The sequence below is a fragment of the Lontra canadensis genome, unplaced genomic scaffold, assembly GCF_010015895.1.
Source record: "Lontra canadensis isolate GAN:19392208 unplaced genomic scaffold, GSC_riverotter_1.0 scaffold94, whole genome shotgun sequence".
NCBI classification, from domain to species: Eukaryota; Metazoa; Chordata; class Mammalia; order Carnivora; family Mustelidae; genus Lontra; species Lontra canadensis.
This window is the reverse complement of record NW_022631088.1, coordinates 2,009,937-2,027,776: the sequence shown is the minus strand read 5'-3', so window position 1 is coordinate 2,027,776 and position 17,840 is coordinate 2,009,937. Positions and strand designations below refer to the sequence as shown.

General features: G+C 60.7%; 1 protein-coding gene and 1 non-coding gene across 4 annotated transcripts; one reads left to right on the top strand and one right to left on the bottom strand.

Annotated features, from left to right (window-relative positions):
• Positions 1–308: 308 nt before the first annotated feature.
• Positions 309–381, bottom strand: TRNAR-UCG. Its single transcript has one exon. It is a non-coding gene; the product is annotated as a tRNA-Arg (tRNA).
• Positions 382–615: 234 nt separating this feature from the next.
• On the top strand, positions 616–17,767 carry POLG (DNA polymerase gamma, catalytic subunit). 3 transcript variants are annotated; one of them, XM_032836950.1, is made up of 23 exons: positions 617–778; positions 1,560–2,339; positions 5,055–5,250; positions 6,090–6,254; positions 6,360–6,506; positions 6,654–6,733; positions 7,526–7,708; positions 7,792–7,892; positions 8,114–8,240; positions 9,158–9,394; positions 10,249–10,369; positions 10,507–10,605; positions 10,918–11,025; positions 12,547–12,707; positions 13,378–13,431; positions 13,533–13,650; positions 14,093–14,228; positions 14,342–14,588; positions 15,756–15,878; positions 16,003–16,171; positions 16,295–16,503; positions 17,096–17,256; positions 17,599–17,767. In XM_032836950.1, the coding sequence occupies exons 2-23, from the start codon at positions 1,720–1,722 to the stop codon at positions 17,655–17,657; spliced, it is 3,621 nt and encodes a 1,206-aa protein (XP_032692841.1). In that variant the 5' UTR covers positions 617–778; positions 1,560–1,719; the 3' UTR covers positions 17,658–17,767. The 3 variants fall into 3 exon arrangements, with proteins under 3 accessions (XP_032692842.1, XP_032692841.1, XP_032692839.1); XM_032836948.1 differs by having other exon boundaries at positions 7,792–7,946; XM_032836951.1 differs by lacking the exon at positions 17,096–17,256 and having other exon boundaries at positions 616–778; positions 7,792–7,946; positions 17,599–17,700.
• Positions 17,768–17,840: the final 73 nt, after the last annotated feature.

Here is a 17,840-nt window from a genome sequence, read left to right as displayed (position 1 = left end):
CCTTCCAGCTGCGAACCCTTGTCATTCCCACAAACCAATCGAGTGTGAATTAGGATTTCCCTAAATGATGCCCCTCGCTCTCCATCCTACTCCACCTGCGTTGCGGGTACGCGCGGCTGGTGGTGCAATTTGGAAACGTGCCCCGGGGTCTGTGACACGTAGGTGAGTAACTTCATAGGGACGTGATCCGAGGGAGCCGGTACTTCTGAGAATCCCGGCGTTCCCAGATCTCGATGTGGGGTGAAACGCGGGTCGCGACGCTGCCTTCCTAAGGAGGAATAGGCCAAAAATTGTAAGTAGACTCTCTGCGACCGCGGCAGGACTCGAACCTGCAATCTTCTGATCCGAAGTCAGACGCCTTATCCATTAGGCCACGCGGCCGCCCGACACCTAGCTCTCTTTGGACAATCTGAAAAGTAGTATTACCGCCCACCGGCTTGCCTGGGACCAATCCATTTGTTCCTGGGCAGGGGAGGTTGTACTTTGGCTACCAGGGTACTGCAGGGAGAGCCCACCCGGAAGTCTCCCTCTCCCCCCTGCGGACGGACCGGTCCACTTGCGGCGCTCTTATTGGTCGCGCCGGGAGTCTCCCGCCTGCCTCTCGGGTAGCCGCGGGACGGAGCCGGGAGCAGACGGGAAGTTGCGGCTGCCAGCGAGGCGGACTGGTCGGGTGGAGGCCACACGCCACCCCGAGGCTGCGTAGGCCGTGCGGAGGGAGACGCCGCTCCGTGGGCCTGGGGTCGGGAGCCGCAGCCCGGGAAGCACCGGACGGACCGAGGTTTCCGGCGGGTTCGGCCCGGGGCGGGGAGCGGGGGAGGCCGGGTCGCCGAGCGGCGGTGCGGCCCCTCCTTCTCCAGTCAGGGAGCGAGGCCCGGAGCTGGGCGGAGGCTCGTCCCAGGGCGCACCGCGCGCCGCCGGGCACGGGCACGGGCTGGCGGCCGGGCGGCTGGGCGCGCGGGGGCCGCGGCCTTCTGCAGGGCGCCCTGGGCCGGCGGGGCCACGGCCCGGGCACGGGTGGAGCCCCGGGAGCCGGCGTCCCGCCCTGCGGGTTCGAATCCGGGGGCTGGCACCTGGCGGCGCTAGGCCCTGGGGCCGCGCCGGTCGCGGAGCTGGCGGCCACCATTTGGCAAGCGTTTGCCGAGGGTCGGGTCTCGCGACTTGTTCGCCCTGAGTCACCCGAACAGCGGTTCCGTGTGACAGATAGAATCCGTAATCCCATTTTACGGAGCAGGAGCTTGGGGCCTTAGGGAGCTCGCCCAAGGTCACGCATCTCCTGACAGCCAGCGCCGGGATTCAAACCCGCCGCGTCCTCCTCCGGGACCGTCGCTCTTAACCACTGCCTCCTCCCCCAAGTTCACTGATGCACCTGCTTGAACCTCCGTGTCCTCAGGAGGGGTGTTGGTGATTCTCGTGGCTGTGGGGGCTTCACTGAGAAAATGTCCCTAAAAGCTCCTGGCTCGCTGCCTGGGACGCAGTGAGTGCTCGAGGAGTGACGGCTCGTCACGGACCACGTACCGCACATGTGAGAAATAACACTTGATATCGTCTGTCTCCTTCAGGATTTGTGGGTGGAAGGCAGGCATGGTCAGACCCATTTCACTGACTGGAAAACAGAGACAGGACGTGTCTCCCTCCACGTCTTTCGGCCAGTAAAAGCAGCCAAGCTGGAGCCCAAAGCCAGGTGTCCTGACTCCCAGCGGGGGGCTCCCTGCACCAACCATGAGCCGCCTGCTCTGGAAGAGGGTGGCCGGCGCCATCACCGTCGGGCCAGGGCCAGTTCCAGCTCCGGGGCGCTGGGTCTCCAGCTCCGGCCCCGCCCCCGTCCCCAGCGACGGGCAGCCGCCGTCGCCGCCGCAGCAAGTGCCATCCTCGGAGGGCGGGCAGCTGCGGCACAACCCATTGCACATCCAGATGCTCTCGAGAGGGCTTCACGAGCAAATCTTCGGGCGCGGCGGGGAGACGCCCGGCGAGGCCGCGGTGCGCCGCAGCGTCGAGCACCTGCAGCGGCACGGGCTCTGGGGGCAGCCGGCCACGCCCTTGCCGGACGTGGAGCTGCGCCTGCCGCCCCTCTACGGGGGCAGCCTGGACCAGCACTTCCGCCTCCTGGCCCAGAAGCAGAGCCTGCCCTACCTGGAGGCGGCCAACTCGTTATTGCAGGCCCAGCTGCCCCCCCAGCCCCCGAGCTGGGCCTGGGCGGAGGGCTGGACCCGGTACGGCCCCGCGGGGGAGGCCGTACCCGTGGCCATCCCCGAGGAGCGGGCCCTGGTGTTCGACGTGGAGGTCTGCTTGGCAGAGGGAACTTGCCCCACGTTGGCGGTGGCCATATCCCCCTCGGCCTGGTAAGTAGGGGCTGGGCTCCGGGGACTTTAGCACAGGTGGGGGGGGCCCAGCTGAATGGCTCGTCTCAGTGAACGTTTCCGGAGGTCCCACCGTGTGCCACCAGGGTGCTCTTGTAGGGATTGCGGATTCGTGGTGAACTAAAGTAGGCTTGACCCCAGCTTTCACAGAGCTTACTTTCTGGCGGGAAGACACAGGCAGTTAACAAACACCCCAGCAAACGGCAGGTGGTGATAGGGGCTATGTGGAGAATGACGGTAGCTTGTACTTGGGATCCTAGGGGAGACCACTAGAGGCCACCTTGATTGGGTGCCTTTCCCCCTCCCCTAATTGCTTCCTGAGAAGTTAGTCCAAGACATTTGAACAGTGTTTCTGTTTGGGGATGCTGGTGGTTATCATGGGCTGTCCCAGACAGTACAAAGCATTTAGCGTCGCCAGCTGCTCCCTTAAATGCCAGACCAGCTATCCCTACAATGTCGCCAAACACACTCCCACCCAGACGTAGCCCCCCCCCCTCAACCCCTCATTGCCCCCAGCTTCCCAAACAGGCATTTTGGTCCCCAGAAGGTATATCCAAATTTCTCTCTCTTCTTTTTAAATAACTTTCTAAGTGCTACCCACGTTTCTTTTTCAAACAATGATGGCAGTCCTGTTTCTCCCCTTTTTTATTCTTCATTCCAGGATTAAAATACTCTTTACAGCCCCAATGCTTTCAGGCATGGCCAGCACAAAAGTTAGCAGTTTCTTTATCCCTATTGGAAGCTACATCTTTGTACAGAAAGCTGCGAAATGTTAAATATGCAGTTGAAAATGGTGAAAACATGGCTAAATAGATAAGGTAGGCATTAATGGCTGAAAAGAGCAAAACCAGATTCCGCATTGATTTAGTCCCAGTTGAGACGAGAATCTCAGTGCTTCCTATGTGACTTGATGGTCCACATAGAGGGAGTACCACCCACCGTTTGAGAAGGTAAAGCAGGCTGTGGTGGCTGAAGGCAAATTAGGAAACCAGTGACAAGAAAGACTTGGTTTTTGATCTCTCGGTCATTTTTGGCCATTTTACCTCAAGTCCCCTTCTCTCCCTCCTCCTTCCTCTCCCCGTCCTCCCCATCCTCTCATCCTCATTCCATTCTTGCCAGTGGTCCTGGGGGCACTGCTCGGTTTGCGGGGTGGCAGGAGTCCCTGCTGAGGCCTGGGCTCCCGTGGGGGACTTCCTCCTGGGAGCCTGACTGGAGGGGCGGGGAGTGCCAGATGGGGCCCCTCCGAGCAGTCTGCTGTGAACTTGGGCATGTCCCTCTCGTGTGGCTGTGTAACCGCAAGTTCCAGGTCAGCCTGAGATTTTTGGGGTGGTTTTGGGGGCCTGGGTGGGGGGGCAGCTTAGACATTCCCCAGAGCAGCTTCCCAAAGGCTATGGCTGAGGACTATGGTCGTCACTCTAGGGGAAGGTCCCACAGGTGCCAACATTGATCTGAGGTTCACAGGACAAGTGTAGAGCGTTAACGGCATTGATTTGAAACCTCTTGAATGTGCCACACGTGTTTGCATGTTGGCTGCTTTTTTATCACAGACGTGTAGTAAGACGGCTCTGTGCGCAGCTGCAGCCCTGGATCTTGACACCAGTCTGGCCTTTTTGTTGTGCCTAGAGTTCCTGCCGTCACCATAGCCTCAGACATGTGACATTTTCCAGCCTCTTCTTCCAGCCAGGGCTCAGAAGGGGGAGGCGAGGCGGTTGCGGCCTGCGTCCCTGAGCATATCGCCACATTTGGTTGTGAGTTAGACTTTAGCAGGTTTAAAACGAGGAGCCACTTTCTGCCGGTTTCCCCCTCCCCTGTGGGAGGCACTGTTGTGTTTGTTGAAGCTGCGGGGGCGGACGCCCCCCCCCCCACTCCTGCCTGCGTGGCTGCAGAGGTCACACGAGGCCTTGTCACTCCCTCTGATGCTGAGTGGCTTTGACTCTCTGGCGTCATCTGTGGTTCACAGTGGGCTTTTCCTCAGTGGCCTTGCCATGCCTGGCCTCGTGGATCTTGGGCACCCTCCAGCCTTGCCCTGAGTCGGGGTCAGGCGCTGCAGATGGTGCTCTTCTCTGCCCGGGTGGCCTGGCCCCTCCAGGCCCACACCTGCCCTCGGCTCTCCTCGGTGGCTCGGAGGGGCCCGCACCTGCTCCAAGGTGCGTGATGTGCTCTTGGTCTTTCAGAATCTTTCCGGCCGTTACCTAGACGGTTCATCCTGTACATGTGCAGCATTTGACTTTTTCTTTTTTCTCCTTTTTTTGCCACTTTGAACCAAAAAAAAAAAAATTCCCACTTTGGATTCTGTTGGAATTGTCTGTCTCCCTTACGAACGTTTTGAACACCTGCTGTTGGGTGCTTCCAGACCCGAGGGGTGGACAGTGCTCATAAACAGCACAGACTTTGTGAACCCTGGACCCCACCACCTTGTTGGGGTCCAGGCCGGGTGCCCGCGTGGGACCCCCAGCATGTGGCATTTGGCTCTGTTTTTATCTGTGGAAGGGCGAAGTCAAGGAGCTTTTATGACCTCCCTCCTACACGCCCCCACCCGCTCTCCGGCTCCGTGAGGGTGGGGAGCACTCCCTGGGCTCGCTCGTGTCCCAGCTGCTAGCGCGGGAGCTGGCTCGCGGCGGTAGGTGTGCGGTGGGTGTCGCGGAGCGGAAGTCAGCCGCCCCTGTGCCCAGCCTGTCTGCCTCTCGCCTCCCTTAGGTATTCTTGGTGCAGCCGGCGGCTGGTGGAAGAGCGTTACTCTTGGACCAGCCAGCTGTCGCCGGCTGACCTCATTCCTCTGGAGGTCCCTGCCAGTGCTGGCGGCCCCACCCGGCGAGGCTGGCAGGAGCAGTTAGTGGTGGGGCACAACGTGTGCTTTGATCGAGCCCATATCAGGGAGCAGTACCTGATCCAGGTAAGGTTCCTGGGGCCAGCGTAGCTTCTGGCAGGGGTGGCCTGAGAGCTCTGACCCTGGGGGCTAGAGAAGGCATTGCTTTTCCTGGTCAGCGTCTCTGTCTTGGTAGCAGCTGCGGGGCCTGCCTGTTGACCAGCGCTGCCCCTGGTCCCTGGGCCCAGCTGTTCATTCCCCAGGACTGGCCTGGTATGGCGCAGGCGTTGTCAGGGAGTACTGCTACCCCTTCTCTCCATGTGGTGGTTTAAAGCGTAGTGTGGGTCTTTGGAGGCTCTGGACCACACAGCCTGGGCTCACATCCTGCCCCCGACAGGGACAAGCAGCATGAGCGCCTTACCTTCCCTGAGCCTCCCGTTTCCTTATTTGCAAAAAGGGGGTGCTCGCAGAAGCCACCTGGCAGGGTTGCAGGGCGGGTTGGGGGGTGCGGGAGTTGAACGATGCATCCTTCCAGCCAGCCCAGCAGAAAGGTGGGCCTGGTGAGGGTAGCCTTGTTGACCTGAATAGGGCTACAGAGCTTGTGAGCGGCAGGGCTGGGGTGCGGGGCCGAGCTGGGAGCTCAGAAGGCCTTGATCTGGCCCCTCTGTTCCCAAGGCAGCCCTCAAAGCTGTGGCTGGACCCGCTGGGAAGGACCCGTGTGTTGTGGTTGAGCCAGGCCTGCCCCTTGGAGGGTGGGATGTGGGAGGGCGAGCCTGTCCCCGCCAGAGGGCTGAGCGTGAGCAAGCACGAGGAGAGTCTTAAGTGTTGGAAGATTGTGTGATAGGAGGCTGGGGTGGGGTTGGTGGGGTGACACCCCTGAAGCAGTGCCGAGTGGCCTCAGCTCCAGCCGCCCCGCCCCCGCACAGGGCTCCCGCATGCGCTTCCTGGACACCATGAGCATGCACATGGCCATCTCGGGGCTCAGCGGGTTCCAGCGCAGTCTGTGGATGGCAGCCAAGCAGGGCAAGCGCAAGGCCCAACACCCCACGCAGCGAGGCCAGAAGGCCCCCCGCAAAGCTGGTGGCCCAGCGGTGAGCGCTCAACTGCGGGAGGCCGGAGTGGGCCGCTTGGGACTGTCTCACCAGCCTACCTGTCTGTCCTGAGGCTGATCTGATCCCTCGCTCTGGCCCCCCCAGATCTCGTCCTGGGACTGGCTGGACATCAGCAGTGTCAATAATCTGGCAGACGTGCATGGCCTCTATGTGGGGGGGCCCCCCTTAGAGAAGGAGCCTCGAGAGCTGTTTGTCAAGGGTAGCATGAAGGACATCCGTGAGAATTTCCAGGTACGGTGCTGGCGAGGGGCTCTGGGGGGCTGGGCCGTGGCAGCCCCTAGCTGACCCCAGGGAGTATGGCTGCCCAACCTGACCCTGAGACCCGGCGATGGCAGTGGGATGGCTGCCCACCCAGCGCCTTCCTGTCGCCTGTGCCAGGACCTGATGCAGTACTGTGCCCAGGACGTGTGGGCCACCTATGAGGTTTTCCAGCAGCAGCTACCGCTCTTCTTGGAGAGGTGAGGGGGGGCCCCGGTGGGAACCCCTGGGGGTCAGTAGAGTGCCGGTACCTGGGTCCTCTGTTAAAAGGTCTCCCTCAGCCTGTGGACCTTAGCCTTTCCGAATCGAAAGAGTGGAGCCATTCAGCAGAGTGGTGGCTGCTGGGTCCTGGACTCTGGGTTTCTGTGGACAGCCTGGAGGGGAGGGCTGAGGGCCGTGGCGGAGCTTCCTGTGTGTGGTCCTGGCTGGTTGAGCACCCTCCCCGTGCCCAGACCCTGAGCCCAGGGCTTCACCTCTGTCTTGGTCATGTTTGGTAGTGAGTCACTCATACGGTGTGGCCAGTCACAAGTGTCACCTAGACTTCATTTGAATCGACTGGCCTGCCTCATTCATTTGCCCTTGGGCAGGTCACTTGGTTTCTCGGAGTCTGTGTGTATCTGTAAAGCACACACAAATAATGCCCATCCCCGTTGTGAGGCTTGTGTGTGCTCTAGCACAGTGCCGGGTGCTGAGGCTTGACATAGGAGAAGTACCTGTTTCCACTTTTGCCTGTAACTGTAACAAGGATTATCCCGTGAGGTCGGGATGATACTGTATCCACTTGATAGAGGAACTATCTATGTCAGGGGAAGCGACTTCCCTAGCATCTCAGGGTTCCAGAGTCTTCGAGCTGGGCTTGAGACCTGGTCTGGCATCAGCGCTACACCGCCTGGGTGGTCAGGTTGAGGCTCGCCAGACTGGCTCAGGGACTGGGCCCGCACCTTGCTTTCTGGGGCCATTTTTGACTGCCGTGGTGTTTCCCCCACCCCCAGGTGCCCTCACCCTGTGACTCTGGCCGGCATGCTGGAGATGGGGGTCTCCTACCTGCCCGTGAACCACAACTGGGAGCGGTACCTGGCAGAGGCGCAGAGCACATACGAGGAGCTCCAGCGGGAGATGAAGAAGTCACTGATGGACCTGGCCAACGACGCCTGCCAGCTGCTCTCAGGACAGAGGTGGGCAGGCCTTGGAAGGGCAGGATCTAGGTGAGTACGGTGTGGGCTGGGCCTTACGCCGCCCTGGTGTACTCGCTCTGCAGGTACAAGGAAGACCCCTGGCTCTGGGACCTGGAGTGGGACCTGCAAGAGTTTAAGCAGAAGAAGGCAAAGAAGGTGAAGAGGAAGGAGCCAACTACAGCCAGCAAGTTGCCCATCGAGGGGGCTGGGGCCCCTGGGGAGCCCAAGGATCAGGAAGGTGGGGAGCATGGGCGGGAGGTGGGGCAGGGATGGTCCCTGGGAAGGTCCTGGGACCCACTGGGACCACTGAAAGGGGTCATCCGGCCTTCCAGAGATGAGTAGGCTGGGCAGGTCTTCCGGAGAGACCCTTCTGCGGGTCCTGATGGTCCTGCCCACCCTCTGCAGACCCCGGCCCCCCCAGTGAGGAGGAGGAGGTTCAGCAAGATGGCATGGCTCGTGCCTGCTTGGAGCGCTTGAAGGGGACTGCAGAGGTTTTGCCCAAGCGGCCCCAGCACCTTCCTGGACACCCTGGGTGAGCTTTAGCCCCTCATGTGTCCAGAGTCCGCACTTCTCCTCCCATGAGACTCCCTTTTCCTGGGCCCCAGCACCAGGGTGGTGTTTGCGGGGAACCCTTGGGGACCTGCTGCCATTCCTTCTGTCTTCCAGTCACTTGCTCATTCTGACCCCCGGCTCGCTGGTCTCATTCAGTGCAGGTGCACTGAGCCCCTGTTGAATGCTGGGCCCACCGCAGCCACTTGGGGGTGCAGAACGGTTCCTTTCTAGGAGCTCCTTCTCCCTAGGAGGAGTTAGGCACGAAAACCAGCCCGGGCAGCTGGTCTTTATATTCCTGGTGAGAAGTAAGAATGAGCAGTGTTGAGGTAGTACCTAACTCTGCCTGGAGAAATCCGGGAAGGCTTCCTTGAGGAGGGGATTTTTATGAGCCTCATAGACAGGCAGAGATGAGAAAATAGGGGCAACCAGGGTGAATAGCAGGGTCTATTCACAACTTAAGGGAGGTCTAAGTTGTGTACAACCTTTGGGTTCGCCGTGGTGAACAGTGTGTGAGAGATGGGGCTCTGAAAGCCCTGGTGTGTCCCTGGAACAGCAATGGGGCAGATCTGCTGTCTTCTCGGGCCAGTTACCCTGTATGGCATGGAGGCTGGGAAGGAGCCCAGTGCTGGGCCACACTTAGAGGCCTCGGTTTTTGACTAGTCTCTGGTAGGCCTGACCTAGGATCTTCCTTTTCAGATACGTGAATTATTCTAGGGGACTTCCTGGGGGTCATGGGTGTACCCCCAGAGGGAGGGGACTGTGACTCTAGGCTGAGGTCACCAGAAGGCCTCGGGGCTTTGAAGGGTGGGCGTGGTCATGGGAGAGGGAGCCTGGCTTGTGGTTCTGTGCTGTCCTCCCCTCACCGCAGTGACACTGCTCTCCTCGGGTGGGGCACAGGTGGTACCGGAAGCTTTGTCCCCGGCTAGATGACCCCGCGTGGACCCCGGGCCCCAGCCTCCTCAGCCTGCAGATGCGGGTCACTCCAAAACTCATGGCGATGACCTGGGATGGCTTCCCTCTGCACTGCTCGGAGCGGCATGGCTGGGGGTACCTGGTGCCTGGGCGGCGGGACAACCTGGCCCAGGCGCCCGTGGAAACCGCCCCGGCCTCGGCCGGGGTGGCCTGCCCCTACAGGTGAGGCTCAGGAAAGGAAAAGGTGGAGTCTGGGTCCCCTTCCCTTTGCTGGAGGACCCAAGCCTGGCCCAGGCCAGTGGGAAGAGCTGGGGTGCGAGGGTCTGGGTGTGAGTCCTCGTTTCCATGGCTCCCCTTTCCTTGTGCAGTCGGAGCCCCACAGGGGCATGGAGGCCTGAGGCCCTGCCCTCGGGTCCAGTGGCACAGCTGCCTTCCCAGGAGCTTGCTGTGGGTGGCTGTCGGGAGCAGCAGGGGAGGTGGGCTGTTTTTCTTTTCTGTGTAGAGTTTATCAAGCACGAGTTCCACTCTGATCATAAAGCTTTCGTGGTGCCCCTCGTTGGTTCGCAGGCAGCCGCGTGAGATCGAGTGGTTAGCCACACGGTAGAGTTGGCAGAACAGAGGTCTAGGAAAGTCCCTGGACTTGTCTGAGATCCCGAGTCCTGAGCTTTGGACAGGCAGGTGTTGGGAACAAGCCGTGGCACTCGATGTGGCCCAAGTTGGGAGGCCCAGCTCTGCAGGACAGCCCGAGTCACCTGCAGGGCACTGGGGACAAAAGGGGCCCGGGGTCCCGTGGGCGAGGCTGCTCAGCTCCCAGAGTTTTCCCAGGGGAGGCGGCTGCTGCGAGCTGGGAGCTCAGATTGGGGTCAGACCAGGCCTCGCTCCCTCGCCTGCCACCGGCGCGTTGTGTTTTACTTGGATTTGCCACTCTCTGTCTGAAAACCAGGGAGAGCGCTATCCCGCTTTGCCTCAGAGCTGGTTCTGAGGCCTGAGCAAAGGAAGTTGCGGAAGGCCCTAGCGAGCCGCCCGGCCTGGCCCGGGCCCCCCGTAATCAGAGGCCGCTGCTCTTCTCTGCCCAGAGCCATCGAGTCCCTGTACAGGAAGCACTGTCTTGAACAGGGGAAGCAGCAGCCGGAGCCCCAGCAGGCAGGCATGGCGGAGGAGTTCCTGCTCGCTGATGGCAGCGCCATGTGGCAGACGGTGAGGGCAGCTCTGCAGTCTCTGCTCCCTCCCGGCGACAGGCGGCCTTCTGGGTGGGGGCGGTGCCCTGGGGGCACCGGGGGGCTGGCCCCAGGCCAGCCCCCTGCTTCACTTCCTTGGCACCTGGGCCCATCCAGGTGGAAGAACTGGGCTGCCTGGAAGCGGAGGCTGAAGCGGAGGTGGAGGCCAGGGCGGAGCGCTGCGGAGCGGCTGTCCCTAGTCAGCCCCCGGCTCTGGTGAGCGGGCTTCGGGGCTGGGGTTGTCTGGGTGGGTGTTTGGTGGGCTCCGGGTGGCGGGGCCTTGCTCTTGTGCCCAAGTAGCTCTCCCCTTTGCCAGAGTGTTCCCAAGGTCCCAAGGGGGTGGGGACACACTGCCCTGCCTATGGGTGGCCGCATGTTTCTTGGAGGCCGAGGAGGGAGCCTGAGGCTCGTGGCCATCCTGCCATTTCTCAGTGCACTGTTGGCTGCCTCAGGCCCTTTTCCCATGCCCTGGCCCTCGCCGAATGCAGGTGCTGAGCAGGGCCTCATCTAGGTGTGTGGCCCCCACAGACTGCCGCTGGTGGCCCCAAAGCCAGCCAGCCAGCCTATCACCATGGCAACGGACCTTACAACGACGTGGATGTCCCCGGCTGCTGGTTCTTCAAGCTGCCTCACAAGGTGTGTGTCCTGATTGACGCCTGTCCCGTGCTGCCCTCACCGTGCCTTGGGTGCCCAGGTCCCTGGAGTGACTCAGCCAGAAGCACCCTAGTGCAGGAGCGACACGCGTGGTGGGGCAGGGCATGGTCCCAGACAGTTCCCCGTATCTTGGAGTCTCTGCCTCCTGAAAATTGGGTGGCGAGGGGCATGGTGGTATGATTAAATGACGGGGGCTGTCAGGTGTCTGGCTTGTGTGCTATTGTCCCATGGTGGTTGGTTACCTGGGTCGGCCTCGATCCTGAAGCAGCTGATCTGCCCTTTTTTTTTTTTTTTTTTTTAAAGCTTTTATTTATTTGACAAAGATAGCACAAGCATGAGGAGTGGCAGACAGGGAGAGGGGGAAGCAGGCTCCCTGCAGAGGAGGGGGAGCCCGATGCTGGGTTCCGTCCTGGGACCCTGGGATCGTGACCAGAGCTGAAGGCAGAAGCTCAACTGACTGAGCCACCTGGGTCTGCTGATGATCTTCCTGCTGAGGCAGCCTCAGGAGGCCACGAGGAGACTGAGGCTGCGGCCTGTGCCTGTGTCACTCACCTCACTTCATCTCATGGAGGCGGGAGGCATTTTATCCCTCACGTCAGTGCACGAAGGGCAGATACAGCATGAGCTATTTTGAGGGAATACAGATACGCATAACTTTTATTACAGTTCGTTGTTACATTTTTTTTTAATGATTTTTAAATTTTTATTTTGAAGATTTTATTTATTTGACAGATCACAGGCAGAGAGGCAGGCAGAGAGAGAGAGAGGAGGAAGCAGGCTCCCCGCTGAGCAGAGAGCCCGACTCGGGGCTCGATCCCAGGACCCTGAGATCATGACCTGAGCCGAAGGCAGAGGTTCAACCCACCGAGCCACCCAGGCGCCTTATTGTTACACTTCTATTTTATTAGATATTTCTATGACAATTTCACCATGTGCTGTTTATTTTTTTTTTTAAGATCTTACTTATTTGACAGAGTGTGTACGCACGCACTCACACAAGCAGGGGGAGCGGCAGAGGGAGAGCAGAGCAGGCTCTCTGCTGAGCAGGGAGCCTGATGAGGGGCTCAGTCCCAGGACCCTGGTGATCATGACCTGAGCCAAAGGCAGGCACTCAACGGCTGAGCCACCCAGGCATCCCGGTCATAGTTTTATCATAAATACACACGTGAAGGATAAAAGCACCTATGGGTCCGCGCTCTGCAGTGTGGGGCATCTGCTGGGGACCTTGGATCATATGTACCCTCCCCCACCCCAGATAAGGGGGCAGCTGCCTGGTGGAGGGAGATGGCATTTGTGTCTCCGTGCTTGTGCGTGTGTGTTTGTGTGCGTGTGTGTGTGCACGCATGTGCGTGTGCGCACATGCATCTGTGTTTCATTTGGGGATTTCCCCAGACTGGTTTGCTTGAGGTTCTGGGCTCGGTGGTCAGAGCTGAGGTGCACAGGGGGTTCCTTAGGGATCTGCCACCAGCTTCCAAGAGCCCCTGCTTCCTTTGTCCTTTGCAGGATGGTAGCAGCTGCAACGTGGGCAGCCCCTTTGCCAAGGACTTCTTGCCCAAAATGGAGGATGGCACCCTGCAGGCCGGCCCAGGAGGTACCAGCGGGCCCCGTGCCTTGGAAATCAACAAAATGATTTCTTTCTGGAGGAATGCCCATAAACGAATCAGGTAGGCCACCGTGGGAGGGTGGAAACATGTCATCTGTGCCCCTGGCCAGGTTACGGCAGCCCTGGGATCCCCTTCTCCCACCTCCCACCCGGGCTTTCCCCACCCCCCTGTGCTGCACCGGAGGGGACAGCCCAGCGACAGTCTTGAGGCTTGGCTTCTTGTGGTTTGGGTGCCATGTGACTGCGGGCAGGCCCCTTTCCTTCCTAGCCTCAGCCTCTGTGTTTATGTAGAAAGTGGTGTGGTTGGGCCTGGATGGCGGAGCTGCTGGAGCCCTGGATGTGGCTGAGGGGCATGGAGGGCAGCTGGCCTGCGCGCTGGGACCCGAGGCTGACAATGGCAGGGGTCTCCGCCGCAGGGCTGGCTGCCAGAAGGCTGCTGCTGTGGCTGCTGAGGTCTGCCCCGAGTGTGGCCGAGGTGCTCATGGCAGGGCCGAGGTCAGACTCCTCAGACACTCTGGGCAGGGCAGAAGCCATCTGGGAGGCCTGGCTGGTTGTCAGATGGCATATGCTCCTGGATGAGAGATTTTAGGGCCCCAGGCCTTGGTTGTGCCACAGCCCCCGAATGAAGTCAGTGGGGAGAGGATGAGGCCTGGCCAGGAGGGGGCGCGGTGGCCCCCAGAGCTGGATTCTGTTCCGCTTGGCTTTCCTGAGCCTCCGTCCTGTCCCCGCAGTTCCCAGATGGTGGTGTGGCTGCCCAGGTCAGCTCTGCCCCGTGCTGTGACCAGGTATGGCCTGCCAAGTGGTTGAGGGGACGGGAGAACTGAGTGGGGGAGGACCTAGGACTACAGTAAGCTGCTAAGACTCATGTTCTCCCCCACCCTACCAGGCATCCCGACTACGATGAGGAAGGTCGCTACGGGGCCATCTTGCCTCAGGTGGTGACCGCTGGCACCATCACGCGCCGGGCTGTGGAGCCCACGTGGCTCACTGCCAGCAACGCCCGGGTATGTGTGCGCTGCCCTCGGGTCCCTGTGCTGCCTCTCCTGGGTCCCTTAGAAACTGGGTACAGAGGGTTTTCGGGGAGGAGCATGAAAAGGAACCTAAGTTCTGGGGCAGTCGGGACCCCAGTTCAAATCTAGCTCTGCCGCTCTGTGGTTCCTTCAGCAAACTTGACCTGAGGCCCTCCTCGTAGTCAGACATGGACGAGGCGTGATGCGCACAGCTGTGGTGGGGTGGAGGCAGGTCCGGGTGTCTACTGTCCCCTCGCGCTGCTGCTCCGCGGCCGTCCTGGGAGCCCCTGGGGTGGAGCGTGGGGCTGTGCTCGGCATTACCGGAAGCGCCCGGTCAGGAAAGGCCCAGCACTCTGTTGAGCCCGGCTCTAGGAATGGGGCGGGGGTAGGAGTCTCACAGGGGTGTCTGGGAGGGCCTGACCTCCCTCTTCTGCAGCCTGACCGAGTAGGCAGTGAGTTGAAGGCCATGGTGCAGGCCCCACCTGGTTACGTGCTCGTGGGCGCCGACGTGGACTCGCAGGAGCTGTGGATCGCCGCCGTGCTCGGAGATGCCCACTTCGCGGGCATGCACGGTGAGAGGGGCCGGGCCGGAGCCGAGGCAGCCGCGGGGCTGGCAGAACGCCTCTGGGCCGCCTTTCTCACGCCCGGCTCCCCGCCCCCCTCCCCGCCCCCCTCCCCGCCCCAGGCTGCACGGCCTTCGGCTGGATGACGCTGCAGGGCAGGAAGAGCAGGGGCACGGACCTGCACAGTAAGACCGCGGCGACCGTGGGCATCAGCCGGGAGCACGCCAAGATCTTCAACTACGGCCGCATCTACGGGGCGGGGCAGCCCTTCGCCGAGCGCCTGCTGATGCAGTTCAACCACCGGCTCACCCGGCAGGAGGCAGCCGAGAAGGCCCAGCAGATGTACGCGGTCACCAAGGGCCTTCGCCGGTGAGGGCCCCACCCCCATCCGCATCCCCCCCCCCCCCCCCAGGGCCTTAGGCCTCCTCTGCTCCCTTTCACCGCCCTCGGCACGTCCTGCTTTCCCCATGGCCTGAGCCCTCTCTCGGCTCCTCTCCAGCCCTCTGACCTGGCTCCAGGATGGTTGGCCCGGGGGTTGTGACATTTGCTTACTGAATAACTTGAAGCCGTTTTCATCAGAGTTGGGTTGGACTTCTGTGTTGCCACCAAGCGGCGGCGCGGCAGCGGCGTGGGGTCCGGGGAGCGAGTGAGGGCGGGGCGGTGGGGCCGTGGAGACTTCGGGTGGGCTTTGCTCCAGGAGGCTGCGGTTTGTTCCCTCTGGCCGTGCCGCCTCGTGTGCTCGGGGCCTTAGTGGGTCCCCGGGAGGGCCTTGAAGCCCAGGGGAGGTGAGGGAGGAGAGGGACAGGTCTGCCTTCCACAGGTACCATGTCCAGGGGCCACATTTAATGAGCGGGGCTCCTCCTGGGAGGCTGCAGGGCGAGCAAGTGATGGTGTAGAGGTGAGCACGTGAACACCGGGGAGGGGTACAGCTCGCACTGTGGGGACTGCGGTGAGGACAGAGGAGGTCGGACACGTGGGAGTCTGGCCCGAGGGCGCAGGCAGTGGGGAAGCCCCAGTGCAGCGTGGAGCAGGTCGTGGAGCTGGTGAGTGACGGGCGTCCGGAGCTGAGGCCGCATCGGAGCCGGGAGTCTGGGGCAGTGGGAACTGAGGGGGTCAGTCTGACTTGGCTGTGCGCGGTCTTCTCTACATGTCCTTCTCCCTTCAAGGAGTATCCCATTCCCCACTATCCCTCCCTTCTGGGGTCACAGCCCTGGTGTCTCCTGCACTAAAGCACGATGCTCAGTAGTCGCTGGGCGGTCTGCTGTCTGCAGCATGAGGACAGTGGTAACCGTGCCGGCTCCCGGGTTGGCATCTGTCCTTTGCTGGGCTTCCATGGCGTAGCCCACAGAGGCCTGGGTTCCCGTCCGGGCTTCACCTCTTCTTGGCAAGTTACTTATCCTCTCTCAGCCTGTTCCCCCTCTGATGTAGAGCCCAGGGGCACAGGCATGGGCCTGGGTGTCCCGTGAGTACTGCAGCCCAGGGCCAGGCACCCAGGAGGCGCTCCCATGGGAATGATGGTGGGGACACTGCCCCCAGGTACCGGCTGTCGGACGAGGGCGAGTGGCTCGTGAGGGAGTTGGACCTCCCTGTGGACAGGACTGAAGACGGCTGGGTTTCCCTGCAGGATCTGCGCAAGATCCAGAGAGAAGCTTCGAAGAAGTAAGAACCTTCTGTGTCCTAAGGAGGGAGGGCGGGTCTGGGCTCGCCTGGGGGAGCTGGGATACTTAGTTTTAGCTCAGAGATGCTGAAGGGCAAAGCTTGCCTTGTGTGTGTGTGTCCCCAGGTCACGCTGGAAGAAGTGGGAGGTGGTTGCCGAACGAGCATGGACGGGGGGCACGGAGTCCGAAATGTTCAATAAGCTGGAGAGCATTGCCATGTCTGACACCCCGTGTACCCCAGTGCTGGGCTGCCGCATCAGCCGGGCCCTGGAGCCCTCGGCTGTCCAGGGGGAGGTAGTGCGCGGTCCTCAGAGCCTGGGGAGAGGGGTCACAGGGAGGGGCAGGGCTCCCGTCCCACCTCCTCCCCACAGCGAGCCGGCATGTGGCTGAACCCCTGTGACCTGTGCCCCCTCCCAGTTTATGACCAGCCGCGTGAACTGGGTGGTGCAGAGCTCTGCCGTGGACTATCTACACCTCATGCTCGTGGCCATGAGGTGGCTGTTTGAGGAGTTTGCCATCGACGGGCGCTTCTGCATCAGCATCCATGATGAGGTCCGCTACCTGGTGCGAGAGGAGGACCGCTACCGCGCGGCCCTGGCCCTGCAGATCACCAACCTCCTGACCAGGTACGCAGGGCAGGGGCCGCGCGCATCTCCCTAGGAACGGAGGTCCTAAAAAGACCAGCCTCAGCTTGTGGGATTTCTTGGGTTTGAAAAGACCATAAACCCAGACTAGATGACAGAAGTAGTGAGGAGGTCAGGGAGGTGTTCCACGAGTAGCTGCCATCATGGCCTACTCTAGACACAGACCTTTGTTTTAAAAATCAAATGAAAGCTTTTCTCCGTTCATGCAAAATTGAGAGGTTTTTCTTTTATCCATATGTTTCCTTAAGTGCCAGAAGTTTATGATTCCTCGTTCACAATGTTTTCTGGTGGTAGTCTAAAACCCCGATGTGGCTTAAAAAACATTTTCTATATTGAGCTGTATTTCCTTGTAGTAAGATTCCTAGTTTACGTGGTTGACTTCAGTAATCACAGTTCTGTAATGGTCTGCCATTCCGAACTAGTTTGGGAAGCAGATCTCCTAATGGGTGGATAATGGAGACGGTACTTAACACTCCACGGCCCTCTCCATCCGCCCCAGGGGCGGTTGTGCCCAACAGCTCACAGTGAGCTTCGGGGGGAGGACCGGGTCTGAGAGGGGACCGGTCTCTTGCAGGTGCATGTTTGCCTACAAGCTGGGTCTCAATGACCTGCCCCAGTCCGTCGCCTTTTTCAGCACAGTCGATATCGACCGGTGCCTCAGGAAGGAAGTGACCATGGATTGTAAAACCCCTTCCAATCCAACTGGGATGGAAAGGAGATACGGGATTCCCCAGGGTGAGCTGCACCCCACTACGGTCGGCACGCGCAGAGTGCGGGTGGCTGGAGCCCGCCTCTGTCTGGGTGCGGGCGGGTCCGGGGAGGGTGTGCCCGGGACCTCCAGGGAACATGATGTTCACGGCACATGAAGGAAGAAACCAGAACTCAAAATATTTCCTCTTTAACCACAGTAGAAATGTATTTTAAGAAGATGCCTTGTATAAGGTCAAAGTGCATTTTTAGGTGAAAACTGTTTTGAATACCAAACAAGCAGAAAGATACGTTTAAGAAAATAAGCTTATTTTATACAGAAAGAAAACGGGCTCCTGGGCACCGCCAGCCACGGGCACTGTCTTTCAGGTGAAGCGCTGGATATTTACCAGATAATTGAACTCACCAAAGGCTCCTTGGAACCGTGAAGCCGGCCTGGGCCGCAGCTCTGCCTGCAGACCCCGAATTTGCTCCTGTGGAGTTCCGTCGGGGCGGCGCAGGCTCCCACGCTCAGGCTCGCGCTGTGCTGCTTGCAAAAGGGCTCGCAGGAGGCCAGCCCTCGCCAGCAGCGGGAGCCACCCAGACGGCCTGCCTCCGAGGGAAGGTGCGGC